Raw genomic sequence first — 17,220 nt, 5'->3', positions numbered from 1 at the left:
GAATAGGACAGTGGCAGATTCTCACTTTTTGTATATTTTTTTCTGTCTTGGTAAAATAGTAATAAAATATAAATTCAGAAATGTAATTCTGACGGATAGAAAAAGCTGCAAATTGATCAGGACAACGGCTGCTAGAAGGATTGTAAGGACAGGCAGGAGACCATTCACACTGACAGATGTTCCTTGAACTTCTCCATGATGGAGTTCATACTGGCTGTTGGGACCAACATGACCGTTCTCAGGGGTTTCATGGGTACGTCGTCGAAAGACCACTTTCCTCCCAGCTGGGAGTCGCACTCGTCCTGCACCGAGTAGTTGAATTTCAGGACTGCATTCTGCAAAGGGAAAAGGTACAAGCTTAGAGATACAGGGTTTGCCTTAAGGCCGAGGCCCTATGTTGCCGAGATGCAGCTGTTTTTAGTTGTTGTTGTTGAAGACCGCAGTATTTTGAGCCAAAGCCAAGAATGGCTACAAAAGGAATGGGGGATATACACTGAGTGGCAAAAGTCATGGGAATATACCGGATGCGCCATTAAGAGCAGGTCGCCCCTCCGTGAGCCCAGATAACTGCAGCAAGACGAGGAGGCATGGACTCCACGAGGAGTCAAGGTGTTGAAAGAGTTCTGGGGGGATACTGATCCATGCAGTTGGCGATGGATTCATGGAGCAGACACTGGTATCCACAGCATCCTATAAATGCTCTATGGGGTTGAGGTCGGGTGAGTGGGCAGGCCAAATGAGGGTTGCGAGGCCAGTCCCATGTCACCAAGAACGATGACATGTTGCCTTGTCCTGTTGGTACATAGCATTCCCATCAGGAAACTCCAACACTAGAAAGGGGTGAAAGGGGTCTGTTATAAGTTGCACGTATCGAGCACCGGTCATTGCACAGAGAACACGTGTGCACGTTTCAGGGTGCTGTTGCAATCAGCTGATCTGTGTCAGACCCTGCACCGGAGTCACTTACCTAGCCTAAGGATAAGCCATCAATATTTAAATCCCAGAGAATCCCTTTAAGGCACAGGCCACACATTGTGGAAAAGCTGCTTTAGTTGCAAATTGAGCAAGACTGGCTACAACAGGAATGAGAAATATGTAGGAAGCTTCTTGTACTTCTCCCTTCTGCTCAATCCACTCCTGGCTTTGGCTTAAAAATCCAGCAAAATCTTGCTACACTTTCGTGGTCATGTGCAGTCGCCTACATTACATATCTATCGCACCATTCCTACATTATTCAGATACGTACGAGGACCGAGTTGCACAATATCCAGCAGGGTGCAATACTACTTTTCCCCAGTAGTAGCCACTGCAGGGGACATAAGTGACCAGGTGCAATTAGTCAGACCAACCGGAGATTACCCCCCCCCCCCCAGCCTGGACCGGACATGCTGGGATTTCTAGTCCTTCTCTGAACGCACCAGTCCATCATTCAGATTCCTGCACGCTCCGGCTGTAACTACCTAATGACGTGCAGGACTTGGGGACTCACAGGTCGATTAAATATACACTTTTAATTAAATGTAATTGAGCGTGCATTAGACGTGCGAGGGCCTCATGTGATACACGGATGATGCCGCTGCTCAAGAACATATTTTATGACCTTATTAAAACCTTGTTAAGCCGGATAGAGGGGGCGGGGGCAGGGAAAAAAAAAATCACTGGAACCTGCTGAATATAGAAATGACAGCAGGTTATACAGAGTGCTGGCGCCCTTAGGGCCCCTTCACATGGAGTTTATGCAAAAAGACGCGCGTTATACGAAAAAGCCATTGAACTCAATGGCTAACTACTTTTTACACGTGTAAAATGTACAAAATACACTGAGCGTAAACTCCATGTGAAAGGGCCGTTACAAGTGGAAAAACCAGGGAATTTCACTGCAGGTAACCACCCAGCTTTCCCATGTATTGATACAGAATATTTAACCTTAACAACACCAGTGTCTGGCAGTGCAGAGCGTATGGGGCTGACTGTCAGATTGTCAACTCAATATATTTTTTTTTTTTTACTTTTATAATGTTCATTTAATTTTATATGTGTTTATAGCATTCAGAGCTCCAAACCTCCTGAAAGGAGAGACTGATGATAAAATTCTGACTTCCTGTATCCACCACTAGAGGGAGCACACTGCATATAGACTAGACACAGAGCTCAAGCTTCCTCTAGTGGTGGCAGGCAGGAGATTCTCGATGTATACAATGAGTTTGGGCCTCTCCTCTAATAATGTATTAGGGTGAACCCACACATGATCTAACCCGGGGCTCCTATAATTGTTTGCAACGAGCTTTGGATTCCTGGCAGGATGTTAAAAAGGTTTTCCAGCCCTGGCCACAGAAGAAGTTTCTGGCATCTGGATCAGCTGATTGGTGAGGGGTCCGGGTGTCGGACCCCGACAGATTCAATAGTAATAGCCTGTCCTGTAGATAGTATAAAAACTGCTGTTCAGAAAACCCCTTTAATGTGTAAGCACCTTGCGATTCTAGGTTCACTTCACTTGTCCCATTCAATTTTCCCGGATTCCTGAATGTCAAATAGCTTAGTAATATATCACACTTCCACTTTGGCTCCTATTTAAGCCAATGTGCTGCTCAGGAATCTGGGAAAGCTGAGTTGGAGTTAACATAGCAACCATATCAGTTGTCATCCAGCTTTCCCAGCATACGGATGTATATTATGTATCACTGCCCACTTCTTAAATGTAAAGAGGTTTTTAAGGACTTGTATATTGAAGTGGTTATCGCTAAGTGATCAGTGTGGGTCCTAAATACACAGGAAGATGATGTCACGTTCATCAGGCACATGGTCCAGCAGCAGCTCAGTCTCATTCAAGTGAATGGGGCAGAACTGCAATACCAAGTACAGCCTCTATGACTTGTATGGTGCTGTTTGATATTATGTGAAGTGACCAGAACATTGAGGCTTCTTAAACCAGCTGATCTGTAGGGGTCGCGGTTGTCAGACGCTGAACCATCACATATATAAGTCCCGAAACCCCTTTAAAAGGGAGAACACTCCTTTAAACAATCCAATCATGTTTTACCTCGTACAAAAATTCTTCCTCTGCATTTGCAAACATCAATTCCTCTTTCGCTTGCGATCCGGGTCCTCCAGATTTCTTTGCCGCCTCCGTGAAGGTTTTACTTAGGAGGAGATAGTAATAACATTTCCCACAGGGCTTATTGGTTCTCTGTGCATCGGCCAGTTCTTTCCTGTTGGAGGAGATTAAGAGGTAACAATTACGACGCCCCCTATGGGTGATAATATTTCACAAAACAAATTATTACATTGTACAAGTTGCCTCAAATTAGGGAACGCTGGAACATGAAGTATCAATAAGATATTAGATGTCCATCGTGAAGCGACCAAGAGGAGGCGCTGCGTCTTCCCAACAAACTTCACCCACACAGCGAAAATCAATGGACGAGGCTCTTTGACAGTGACTGCTCCTAGGAAAGCAAATCGACTGCCAGAGAAATCACCAGTGTCCAATTTGTGGCTCTCCAGCTGCTGTGGAACTACAAGTCCCAGCAAAATGCCTAGTAATGAAGTTACAAGATAAAATTCAGAGTCCCCTCAGCCTCCACTAGAGGGAGCTCACTGCATATAGTACCAGTAATAGAGACACAGTCAGCAGTCACTCCCCCTAGTGGTGGTTGCAGACATATTTTATGTTTTGTATAGAAAATTTGGATTAAAAACAAAATGCACATTTTTAATAAATTCACAGATATGGAAAAAGAGAATAAAACGTTGGCGATAAGAGCGCCGCGTATCCCTGGCAGCTTCCTATTAAATTACAGGCTGTAAGCCAAGTCTCTCCAGCAGGATCGGCCGCACATTACACTGAGACAGAGCTATGACAGAAAGAAATTGCACAACATAGTCAAAGGCTAAGGCCATTCATATGAACGGGACAGAGCCACAGCCAATTCCTATGAATGTCAGATCATCAAATGTTCTGAATTATCAGGTCCAGACATGGTGCGAACCATCACCGAGCATATCAGCATGCAAAGCTGACTAGACCGTTACAAAGAATATAAGAAAAATCAATAAATAATAATTATTATTATGACTAACAATGTAACAAGATAAGAAATACAAATAAGATCTCGCAATAATAATGTAACAAGGTAACACAAAATCTACCAATAACTAATAGAATACGCCGTAGTATCTGCTGCGCTTGTGAGTGTGCGGTGGGTCAATAAATAAATGAGAATTGTTCCTTTTGATCACAACCAGAAGACATCTTGTCGCCACTTATCACATCGGCGTCATTGTGACATCTGTGAATTTCCAGCCAGACATTTACATTTATATGACATCTTTGATGCCAACCGAGGAGGAAAATAATACAGGGGGAAAAAAAGTAAAATGTTCAAAGGAAAGAAGGAGATGAGACTTACTGCAGCTGCTGGTACATGGGCAGAGCGATCTGAGCGGGGACGTTAATGAATCGCTCGCTCAGGAGGAGGCCGACCGGTTTACTGTTGTCGTTTAATATCTTATCTAACTGTTCCACGGTGCTCTGCTCGCAGGTCTTCTCGCATTGGCTCAGTATCAGTTCTTTTATTTGCTCCACACATGGAGTACCCTAAAAGGTAAGGAAAAAGAATGTTGTACATTATGCACTTGATTGGGACTGTGATGCAATACCAGGTGCAGCCAATGCAGAGGAGTGGCGCTGTTTCAGGGAAACAAAGGAAAAAAAAAAACCCTCCCCGAATGCGGAACAGCATAAAACACAAGCTAGCTGCTGCGGAACAGCATAAAACACAAGCTAGCTGCTGCGGAACAGCATAAAACACAAGCTAGCTGCTGCGGAACAGCATAAAACACAAGTTAGCTGCTGCGGAACAGCATAAAACACAAGCTAGCTGCTGCGGACAAGCATAAAACACAAGCTAGCTGCTGGGGAACAGCATAAGACACAAGCTAGCAGCTGCGGACAAGCATAAAACACAAGCTAGCTGCTGGGGAACAGCATAAAACACAAGCTAGCTGCTGGGGAACAGCATAAAACACAAGCTAGCTGCTGCGGAACAGCATAAAACACAAGCTAGCTGCTGCGGAACAGCATAAAACACAAGCTAGCTGCTGCGGAACAGCATAAAACACAAGCTAGCTGCTGCGGAACAGCATAAAACACAAGCTAGCTGCTGCGGAACAGCATAAAACACAAGCTAGCTGCTGCGGAACAGCATAAAACACAAGCTAGCTGCTGCGGAACAGCATAAAACACAAGCTAGCTGCTGCGGAACAGCATAAAACACAAGCTAGCTGCTGCGGAACAGCATAAAACACAAGCTAGCTGCTGCGGAACAGCATAAAACACAAGCTAGCTGCTGCGGAACAGCATAAAACAGTAGCTAGCTGCTGCTGAACAGCATAAAACACAAGCTAGCTGCTGCGGAACAGCATAAAACACTAGCTACCTATGGTGACATGGAGAGGTGTAATGGTGACCAGAGGGACAGCAAGGGAAGGTACAGATAGAACTAGCAGACAGAACAGACGATGGACACTTACCTTCCTCTCAGTTAAGTTCAGAAGACTAATGAAGCCGAAAACATGGTCGTAGTCCTCATCACCATCATCATCCATCTCCTCCATACTTTCAGCTTGCTAGAGGGGCACAATACAAAACCAGGATTTATTTCGTGGAAACGCACAGGATACACAGAATCAGGTCCAAAATTAAATTCTGTTATTTTTGTGCTACCAGCAAAAATTGGACAAGTAATGGTGGGGAGGGGAACCGGTGGTCTGTTTCCAAGGGCAATCAGCAGAATTTTGAAAATAAATAAAATTACTGAAAATCTGTTTTTATGTTCTGATTGTAGATTTTTTTTATTCTACTTTCTGTACAGGATTATGGGGGCGGCCATCTTGCCGGAGCTTTTCCTCTGCTCTCTTCACTGCATTTAGTGATCTGCTTTACAGCATAGCCATAGGCAGCAATAGTCCGGAGCCCATCCAGTGAGGACTATGGGAGAGATCTCTAGATAGGCTCTGAGCAGAGGAGAGGAGATAAGATGTGATGTCGTCTATCGCCAGCAGTGGATGTAATGATAGGTCACTATGGGCGTTATCTTTAATTGTAATCCTTTTAAAAATAAAAATAAATTTAAAAAACGACATTAAAAAAAATACACATTACCCTAATGACACTTCCAATGTGGTTTTGTTGAATGAGGAGATCTGCCAACTCCGTGGTGTTCACATGGGCCTTCAGAAACAGCTAGATAGAAAGGGGGTGAAAGATTAGTAAAGGGGCAAGCACACAGAACGCAGCAACTATGGCACTTTTTTTTTAAATCAGTTTTGCTCTCTGCACGATCCCACGTCTGTCTGTAGTCACTGAACTGGTGGGTTAAGCCTAGCTCCTATGTCTCCCATATAACATATATAGAGGCAGTTGCAGCATGGAGGACACTACTATCCTGTGTAGCTGGAAATCTAGCACTGTGGTGAGATAAAACACTCACTAGAAGCTGCAGCATCATATTTCTGTGCGTGTCTCTGCCTCTACCACCATGGCCCCTTTCCATAGACTTCTATGGGAAGCATGCAACCTGATCCCCTCACTGATCTGCAAGTCTCTCTTGTTTCTCAAGACAGATTTGTAAGTGAAGATAAAGTAGAGGTGCACTTCACAGCATAAAATAAGCATCCGAAGGACTGTTTGTGTTGAATTTTAAGGGTTTTGTGATGTAACCCTCTAAAAACTAATGAGAGGCCAGCAACTGAAATGTCTTTAAGATTAAGGCCCCACGTTGCAGAAACGCAGCTTTTTTTTATTGTCAAAGCCAGGCGTGGATTGAAGAGAGGGTACAAGTTTAAAAACTTACTATATATTTCCCCTTCCTTTTGAAGCCCCTCCTGACTTTGGCTCCAAAAACCGCAGCAAAATTTTCACGAAAAAAAAAAAAGTTGCGTTTCCGCAACGTGTGGCCTCATCCTAAAGAATCCTTATAAACAATCCAATTTAAGAGCTTAAGGGGTTCTAAATCCTCAACTATTCAGGTAATATGGATCCTGATATTTCATCACTACTACTATTACCTCCTGCGTACAAAGTCAGAGAAAGTCCCATGTGAACAAACGCATAGCTGAGTGCTCAGTATCTCAGTTTAAGGGGCTATTCACTTTGTACTATCTTTTTCATTAAAAGGGTTCCCTAAAAATATGCTCATGGACAACTGTCCTGCTATTGCACCCCCAATGACCAGCTGTAATTTGCGGGGGAACCTTGAAATAAGTGTTCATTTTCTCAACAGTGCCTCCACAGGTGAAATAAAGCATTACATAGCTCTAACTAAAATCAAGGGTCTGTCATTGCACTGCTGGATCCTCTTTGCAGCCACTTCCAGCTCTTGAAAGAGGACCAGAGTTTTAAGTTGTGTGAACTAAACTAGACAAAACATTTAAGGCTAAGGCCACACATTGCAGAAACAGCATTTTCAGCTGCTGTCTTACAGTCCTTGTTTTCTTGGACAAAGGAAAAAAAAAAAAAGTGTTTGTGTAGAAAATTGCAATTATTGTTTATATTCTATTACGGAAGTGATTAGGTGCTGGTTCTGGCGCAGTTGGAATTTTCTCTCTAGACCCCACCATTCCGGAGTAATCGATGCTGGGCTATTCAATGTCTGATAAACTAACTAGACTCTCTAATATCAAGTGGCTGGTGTCTGGGCGGAGCAGACAAGGGGGGCGTGACTCTGAACTGTGATACTGTCTGCCTCTGATTGGAGCTCCAAGCCACACCCCTTTGCTTACTCCTCCCTGATATCGTCCACTTGATATTAGAGAGTCTAGATAGCATCAATTACTCAGGAATGGTGGGGGATAGAGAAAAAATTCCAACTGAGCTGGAATCAGTGGAGCAGCAGCTATTGAAGGATGGGGGGAAAAAAATTGTTGGGTGGAAAAGGCCCCCTTTGGTTATAGGAACACCCCCCCCCCCCAATAAAACAAAAACACCCCAGCTGATGAAGTCATTAACCTTTAAGAGGCAGAGCTGTATGTTGTACAGAAGTCAGACAGTGGTGTAAGAGTTGCTGTCTTGCCTACATGCTTCCATTGCAGTGGGCAGTCCAATACAAATGTGCAAGTCCAGTGCAAAACTCTAAGTCGTCTTGTTTTGTTTTTAACCATTTGTACTCCTGTTTCAGGTTAATCATACGGGCTTAATATCTCATACACTACGCAAATCTAATGCAATGGGACAAATGTTATCAGAACTAATACTAGAACGAAGTCGTCCGCTGGAATCTGAAACCTTCTATGCATCAAATAGGAAGGTGCCGCAGGTAACACAATACAATAAAAAGCACAAAATGACAACTTTCCAAATGTTTATTCCAAAAAGCACAAACAACATCATAAATAAAATATATTTTTACAAAATGCCCGACCCACCCACATCCAGGGTACAGATTTCCACTAAATAACATACAAAAATGTACCTAAATCCATCCCTGACATCTGCGACATAATCAATACATCCTTCTTTATCTGGACTTGTGTAACATAAGACAAAAAAAGAGGAGGAATCTAAAGCCCCTTTATCCACTGTGCGGTACCGGACCACTTCAGCGCACCTTGACATGATTTTGGCATTTCTCAACTGCAAAAAAGTACTGCAAAGTACTTGGCGTTTCTCTTAGTACCTGCTTTAGGCTACGGACCAAGGGAGCCAAAGCGGTACGAGAAGGTCACATGCCCAAACAATGCTCAGCACAGATGACAACCGGCTACATGAATCAGGTACTTTGCTATACAGAGTTCCTACAGAGAAGAGTCGGTACTATGTAGTGGAAAACTGGCTTACACATGGTGGAACAAAGGTGACTCAGGGCACAGAGTTAGGGTATGTTCACACAAGGCATACCCTTAAAAGGAGGACGAAAATACAAAAATACATTGGAGTGAGGAGATAAAAGCAGGAGGTGCCTGGACTGGATTGTCCCAGGGTACAGAACAGGGTCTAGGAATCATCTGAGTGAGAGCTGCATGGTGGCTCTGTGCACACCTCCCGAAGGCTAGACACCAAGATATCAACCGCAGGGGGTTTATAGGGTGGGAGAAAAAACTCCACAGAGTTGAGGGCAAACGCCATGAAGTCAGCACGCCTGTGAAGCGGCAAGCGGCGTATCTGAGCTGCCACGACACGGCCAAAGTTGTTAAGACTGTCTTCGGCAGCTTTGGATTGCAAAAGGGTCAGAATCCCCGCATCCACCTGCTCCGAGATGAAAGCCCTACTGCGGACCACACGTCTCTTCCTCATTCTGGGAGGGCGCGGAGGTAAGATCACCACCGAGTTCTTCTTGCCTTTACGTTTGGATCCCTTCCCAGTTTGCGAGGAGGAACCTTTGACGGGGTCTTTCTTGCCCTGTTTTTCTGCTGTCTTGGGCAATTCGGGTTCGGCATCCAGGTTAGACCTAATGTGAAAGACAATACAACAAACCGCTAGTTATTGCACTTAAGGGCGAAATTAAATTTGAATGGGTTTTTAAAGCAAACCATCGGTGTCCGTATGCGGCCTCTCTGCGGCAAAACCATTTTTTTTTACGGACACAAGTCATACGTGTCCAACTTTGTGTCCGTGGGAAAAAAAGTTTTACGGCAGAGAGGCCGCATACGAACATTAAAACGAATGGGTTTTCAAACTAACCGCTGGCAAGCCGTCCCCTATGCAGTTTCTCCAGGGTTAGGACGGAAACCCAAAGGGCGGACAGCGGCGCTAGAGTGAACACTGCATAAGCGTCTAAAGAGCCCTTCTCTCATTGTGTTGCAGTTCCGGTCTTTGAAAATGGACCGGAGCCTCATCGCTGGAACAGAGGGGTCTATAGTAGAGATGTCTCTTTCTTTAGAAGCTTCTGCTACCCTGCTGTATTTTCTAAGTAATACTTACATATTCAGTATCTCCCCACTAGTTGTAAGGAACATCATCTCCTTCCTGTATACGTATGGCTTGCGCTTTGACAGAGCGAATGCGCTGCTCCGTTGCTCTTTGGCCAATTCCTTTATGAACTTGTTAAGCACAATGCGCCATTTGTTCTTGAGGTCAACCTCTACAAATACAACATAAAGTATTAGAAAAGAAAATGGGCACCTTTTTGATATTAAGGCATAATGAAAGGGGTTGTCCAGGAGATCGCAAAGAGCATCAGTATCGAATCAGTCAGAGGTGTCGCCCACTGGAAGTATACAACAAGTATACAGACGGAACTATTTCTCAAGTGAAAGAGTACAGCTGCAGTTTCCTCACTACAATGCACGGACAGGAAATGTATGGAGCTCCATACACTATATAGTGGTGACGCCGGGAACTGCAGCACTGTAAGTATTAGTTCCAGCTGTATACCTGGTATATGGCTTCCATTGAGCAAAACAACTGATCAGGGCAGGGGTCTTGCTGTAAGACTTTGAGCAATCTCACACTGGTGACCTATACTGTAGATAGGTCATCAGTGTCCAACTTTACTAGTTCCTGGACAACCTCTTTAAAGGGATCCTATCATTCAGATGGCATTTTTTGTGCCTAACACTTCGGAATAGGCTATTCGTCTCCTACCTTTTGTTTTCTTCTCCGCGCCGCCGTTCCGTAGAAATACCAGTTTTCGCCAGGATGCAAATGAGTTCTCTTGAAGTACTGGGGATGGGCCACTGGCCACAAGAAAATGGCTGCTTAATACTGTGTAAGCGGCCATTCTTCTCTTGGCCGCGGACATGCGCAGTAGGCTCTGCCCGAGGCCTACCTTTTTCACCACCTCCACCGGAAGACGACGTTCCTGAAGAAGATGGAGGCATCACTGGAGAGTTTTCTGGCAGCATTGGGGACGCCCCCTGTTCTGTTTGAGTGCTGAGGACCGCCCCCAGTGCTGTGAGTTAACTCAATACCGGCGAAAACCGGTATTTCTATGGAACGGTGGCACGGAGAAGACAACCAAAGGTAGGAGACGAATAGCCTTTCTTAAGGCTATTCCAACGTGTTAGGCACAAAAAATGCCATCTGAATTATAGGATCCCTTTTAAAGAGGTGACACTTACCGATAATCCCCTGCTCCTTCTCTGGCAGACCATCCCAGTTCAGGTACAGACTTCGGCAGACGGTATTCCAGGCTTCATCCTTTAATTGGCGGTCATTGTACCCGATCTCTGATGTATCCCATAATACAGGATGGGCTTCAATCTGCAAAAGAGTAAACAAAAAAGCAAAAACGTTAATTACAAAAGCAAGAAAATAATAAAAATCCATGTAAAATAACTGCCTTAAATATGATCCTAGATGCACAAAGGTTAATCCATTATATTGAAGGTACTTACCACATGTGGCTACACCCTCCAATGGGGGTGACATGTATAGAGACGCTTCCAGTGAGGATCCACACATGGAAAAACAAAAAGTCTGAAGATCTCCTCCTTGTTCATGGCGACTAGCGCAACTACATGTGTTTACTGTCAAGGATTCCTTTTAGTTTCAGGACCCGCAGTAAGGTCCCAAGTTTGGGACCCCACGATCATAACATTGTTATATTGGGGATGGAGGTCAATTATAACCATTGTATAGGAGTGGCTAGACAGTGATTCACAAGGGAAAAACGCAGGTTGATTCAGGTGACCCTAATTTATCTGTGGGGTGAGGGTGATAAACTGGGACTCCCTTTAAGGACCATGAACATTAAATAGATCATCTGTTCTAATACAGAGATCTAAGCAGGAAGCAGACAGCAATGTTAGCAGTGTAGTGGCTGCCCTGAGTAACTGCAGCTAAACTCCCATTCAATTGAATTGGAGTTGTTCTGCAGTACCTTGTCTGGCCACTACACAACGAACAGTGCTATCTGCTTCCTGCTCTGTTTGGTGGGGGGAGACAAACCTCTATCAATAGGATATGGATGACCTTTCCTTAGAATAGATCATCAATATTTTAGTCTGAAATCCCTTTAACTTTGGCAAACCCCCTTATTTTCTCATAGATTGTAAGTTCTTGTGAGCACGGCGACTACTGTGAAGACAGAGAGCAGGAAACAAAGGAAATACTAATACTGTATGTGTTTTTATGGAGCAGTATATCAAGTCGAGCACACGACCAGTGCCCCCAACCCCAGGTGCCAAGCAATGGATGTCATCCGAGGACATGACATTTACAAAAGGCTAGTTAAATGTGACCTGCGGCTCATTGTGTGCTATCAGCCAGCTGCAGTATAGCAGGCAAAGAGAGAAGCTGCAAAATGCCAAAGAGAAAGAGAGAAGCTGCAGAAGTACAGACAGAGCTCCCGTTTCCAAATCTACAATAGAGACCTACTTAGTCCTCCGGGACTAGCCCTAGCGCTGAGAGAGGAAACAGGTGCCAGCGTTCTCAGAAATGCCCTTAGATATTGAAAAAACATAAAAATAAAATAATTAAAAAAAAAATGGTCAGACAGGTGAACTACAACATTCTGCTGAAATCCAACACGCCTGAACTCCCTCTGCCTTCCGCGTAAAAATCAGGATACCAAGATACAGATAGTGGGCCGGTCTTGCCAAAATCAAGGGGTTTATCTAATATGTATGGAAATGACGTCAGTGACATTACTATTGCCTACCGCAGTGCTATCCAACTATGGCCGCCATGAATGGTCAGGTTTTCTGGGTGTAGTAGTCCTAGGCTAGAGCACAGTCAAAGCAGCAGTAATAATGCAAGAAACGCAAAGCAATGCAAGGGTTAAACATGTCAAAGTCATCCTGGTGAATGTGTTATATGGTAGCGGTATGTGAACCTGATCATGGTGTGACCTAGATGTAATATATTGTGGGGTCAGATTCCAGGTTAAGGTGCGCATCACATATATCTACAGCCAAGTTCACAAACTGCAGAGAATTTCCATAGCGAATTGGCATCCAAATCCAACAAATAGCGGAATTTGGTGTAAATTTGCTTTGAAATGCAGAAAACCGTGCGGAAATAAGTCAAAAGGGGGGGAAAAAAATAAATGACAGCTCTTTATGTAGTGTCCTATGACAATGTTTATGCATCACCCCCTTCGTCTCCAGGTGCCATTTTAGGACTAAGAAGACCAGAAAGACCTCAAAATGAAGCAAATTAACATTTAATAGGCCACTATATAGTACAAAATATTCTACATTATTTTTACACACATAGTGAGACATCACAGGGCCATAAACTAGGATTCAGGACCTTCTTCCCACTGGGGTGTCCATATGAGATTCCTGCAATATTTCACATCTTCTGGAGGAGCAACGTCCGGCAATACCTTGGATTTCGGCACTGAGCAGTGGTGACCCACACTGCCACGTCCGAAAAATGGAATCACAACAAAATGCTCATTTTAGTAAAAAAACAAAAACTTTGGTTTTGAAGGAAGTAAAAGTTGTGTGATGAAGATTTAGAGAAGATTTAGGATGTCCATAGAGTATCATTAGTGATAAGTGACCAACCATAGGCATCTTATGGTCACCAAAACATCCCTCTTGTTCTGAAAAAGATATGGGCCATGCATGTCCTTGGAAGGTGTCCTGTAGGATCTGGCACCAAAACATCAGCAGCTGGTTCTTTAAGTCTCATAAGATACAACCTCAATGGACCAGACTTGTTTTTCCAGCAGATCCCTAAGATGCTCGATGAGACTGGAATCTGGAGACACAAGTTTGTCGTTGTGTTCCTCAAACCATGCCCTTTCCATAGCAGGCTGTGACAGTAGGCCAAAAATGATCCAAGACATCTCTCTTGAGCCTCTGACTGTTTCGGTGCGGCTCTGCTCCTCTGGAGAATTCATTACCTCCGGCTGCTAGAACTTGGCTCCTTATAATATGCCCTTATGCGGATTTTCAAAGAAGCGGCTCCACTTTTCATCATGTATTTGAGGAACCCGTCTCACAAGTCTTCCTCAGTCACTGGCTAGAAAAATATCATATCATAAAAGGAATCTTTGCTTCCCATAGCGACCAACCATAGGACAGCCTTCCTTTCCAGACTTCGTGATCACCATGATTGGTTTGCTTGAGACAATTTTGAAAAATAAGGCCTGAAAAGAGACCATGTCTGTAAACTACCTACAGGTCCTTACAGAACAGGGGTGGTGTCCCAAATCACCCTGAAATAAAGTCATCTGTGTCCTCAATAACAAAGCTTTATACGCCTCCTGCCGGCACAGGTCTTTACTGAAAGGGATTGTCCAGGATATCCTGATTTTTTTATTGAGGCTTGGGAAGGTGAAACTATAACAAAACATAAACCATCATACTTCTTTGCCCTTGCCGCTCTGGCGTCCAGTCTTGTTGCTCCGGTGTGTTGTTTTCTGAGGTCATGTGACACTGAGACCAAGGGCACGGGATCACACAGGTGATGTTTCAGCAGTATCTTAACTTGGCTTCAGCGGTCACACACGGTGGGGGACTTATGCCAAAACAAGACAACAGAGAATCAGGACCGACACAGTCATGGGAGACACTAGGATATGAAGGATGGGTAAGGTTTTTGGTTTTTTTTCCTCCCCGGCCTCATATAAAAAAAAATCCAGTTATCCTGGACAAAACCTTGAAGTTGGAGGATTGCACTTAATCTTTAACGTGCATGCCCCATATCTGGCGTGTGCGTCCTCAGCTTCACTGAATAATAACACAGGCGCCAGGAGCACCAAAGAGGAGTCCGGTGAGACTTAGTATAAAGTATAAAGGTTGATTTAGGAAACTAAACCCCCGGACTCTAAGGACTTGTGTTGTTTTAGTCCCAAACTGACCTGACAGATTAACTTTAAAACTAAACCATTCACGTAACCTCTTTACTCACTGATCCCTCTAGTCACGTTGGGATAGTCTGTCCCAATTGGGACGCAGTGACTAGTAGACCTGTGCCCTGCTTCAGTGTCTCCAAGCACAGGACAGGACCTCATCTGAAAGTCAGAAAAAGAAAAAAAAAAAAAAAAAAAAAGAAAAATTTATTGCCACATGAAACTGAACAATTCGTAATACGATTATATCATATTACACTGCAAATAAACAAAAAAAATGTAAATATATTATTATTACTATATATATATATATGGTACAATAATTACCTGCAGGATGATTTGGGAGCCCTCCGTGTCCATCCTCTGATACCCGGCTATGATGTCATTATACAATGAAGGAAATCTTCTTACTTTTTCTTTGCGATGTCACTTCCAATTCCTGAATTTTGGATAGGTGAGCAATCCGGAGAAAAATCCACAACAGATGACTTGTGGATTTGCTTGACTCAAGACATCGCAATTGACCCGCGACAGAATGGACAATGTGCAGATTTAAGGTCAAAATCTGTACTCAATACGAAGGACAAGCAGATAAGATCGTGCAAAATCATTCACTTGTATTATCCTGTTATCTGCTACAGACTTTGCCTGTGGACTTTCTACAGGCAAAATCTGCAGCATGTGAACTTGGCCCAAGAATTGTATAGGGTTTTTGGGGGGGGTTTTTTTCATTTTTTTTTTTCATTTTTTTGCAAATTTGCACAAGTCATTTTCTGGATTTGCATGTTGTACATTTATAATAAAGCCAGTTTAGTGCCTATACGCCCTACGCACAACCTCTCTCAGGGCAACTTTTAAAGGAAACCTGTCACCAGGTTTGGGGCCTCTAAACCAGGAGCGTGTCCTTATGATGTTGAGGTTTGGGACCTCAAACCAATTAACCCCAACACTTCAGGGAAAAGCTGCTCCACTTTTTGCAGGCCCTGAGAGGGCAGCACACAACACAAGTATCCCCGAGGAAATCTATGTCTGATATTCCATCAATCCTGCATCCACTATAGCACTGTGAAGCAGCTTTGTCTGGAGTGCTCCTTTAAGAGCATAAGTAGCTTTTTGGCTGGGAGGAGTCCTGCAGCTGCAGCAAACACCCCCCCCCCCCCTCCTCACTCTTATACCGAAACCTAGAACCAACAAAGCAAACCAGATGAATGTGAAGTGGACCAGGACGAGATGGAGCCCTGCAATAACTCTGAACCTTCATGAAAAACCTCTCCTGGAGTCTTAGAAAAAGGCGCGTCAAGCTGAAGAGTTGCAGGATAGAAAAGCCAAAGTTAAAGCTTTAAATGCAAACACGCCCAAGAAAAATGGAAGCTCCTGCCAAGGCAAACAGAGCCAGAAACTGGCAAGACAGTGAGGAGACGGAAGGCAGAGAGCAAACGTGTGCATGCATGTAAAAAAGAAGAATTTTACAAAACTTGTGAAACAAGCAATGAAGGCTTTCTGCTGCCTGGCATTTGTTGCTCATGTGCAGGTTTTGCAAACCCAAAGGTGGTGGAAAAGACATTCATGGTGCCCATTAAATACAATGGGTGATCGAATTCACCTAAAAATAAGTGACAGATTCTTGCGTGTGGACAAACCCTTACAAGATGACATTCAGGACCGAACCTGGTACACATTTATATCTGTCTAATTTCTGGTACTTCTGAAGTATCCAAACCTGATTCTCTACAGATGCTAAAAAATACTGTGAATATTGGCCATCCGGGGTGACTGTAGACATTACAACCGAACCATTGTTACCTTCATAAAGACAATGGGGCAAAATTGGGCTTAAATATCCAATGCAGCATGCAGATTTTAGGCACAAATTATTACAAAATCCCATCGATCTGTAAAAAAACCACGGCACAAAGTGACTTGCAATGCAAAGTGTGAAAGCCATAAGAGACTGCAGAGAGTAAGCCGTAAGTACAACCAGACATATTTTGCAGTGGTAAAGGCGGCCTTATATCCCTGTGGACATTCACTATGTACGGTCTTACCCTAAAGGAGGAAATAGACTAACCTGCACCAATTCCAATACAGAGGCATACATTGTTGGATAGATCTGGTGAAGCATGGATGTTCATAACTACTAGTCAATCCAAAAACTTGGGCAAGTGCTCCTCCCAAAAATCCACATGATTATACTTTCAGTCAGTGACTGATCACCAACTGGAAGTCCAATGTCAAACAGCCACGAACGGGTCCACCATATTCAGGCGATGCCCAGTGGATTTTCCTGACGTTAGCAGACTAATGACACTGTACATTACAGATGTCTTCTATATAAAGGTCAGGCTACTACTAGTGATCACCAAGTACAGGGAGTCCTAGGAATGATCATTCTGCAGGGACGATACAGAAATGTAAACTGGTTGTCTCTATTTATATTGATTTTTTATCATGGGTAGGAAAAAATTTCAGCAGAAAT

General features: G+C 43.8%; 1 protein-coding gene across 2 annotated transcripts in view; it reads right to left on the bottom strand.

Annotated features, from left to right (window-relative positions):
• Nucleotides 1-3: 3 nt before the first annotated feature.
• BCCIP (BRCA2 and CDKN1A interacting protein) overlaps nt 4-17,220 on the bottom strand; it is a 19,534-nt gene continuing 2,317 nt past the window's right edge. The window contains exons 3-7 of one of the 2 annotated variants that reach the window (XM_075288283.1): nt 6,164-6,244; nt 5,533-5,628; nt 4,410-4,597; nt 3,041-3,209; nt 4-335 (exon numbers count right to left, since the gene is read on the bottom strand). In XM_075288283.1, the coding sequence (XP_075144384.1) occupies nt 165-335; nt 3,041-3,209; nt 4,410-4,597; nt 5,533-5,628; nt 6,164-6,244 (705 nt within the window). In that variant the 3' untranslated portion in view covers nt 4-164. Of the gene's footprint in view, nt 336-3,040; nt 3,210-4,409; nt 4,598-5,532; nt 5,629-6,163; nt 6,245-8,347; nt 9,447-9,919; nt 10,080-11,058; nt 11,201-17,220 lie in introns of those variants that run through there. The other variant, XM_075288282.1, reaches the window with a different exon arrangement.

Source organism: Leptodactylus fuscus, chromosome 10, assembly GCF_031893055.1.
Source record: "Leptodactylus fuscus isolate aLepFus1 chromosome 10, aLepFus1.hap2, whole genome shotgun sequence".
Classification (NCBI taxonomy): Eukaryota; Metazoa; Chordata; class Amphibia; order Anura; family Leptodactylidae; genus Leptodactylus; species Leptodactylus fuscus.
The sequence above is the reverse complement of the archived record's forward strand: the minus strand, read 5'-3'. Positions and strand labels throughout refer to the sequence as shown.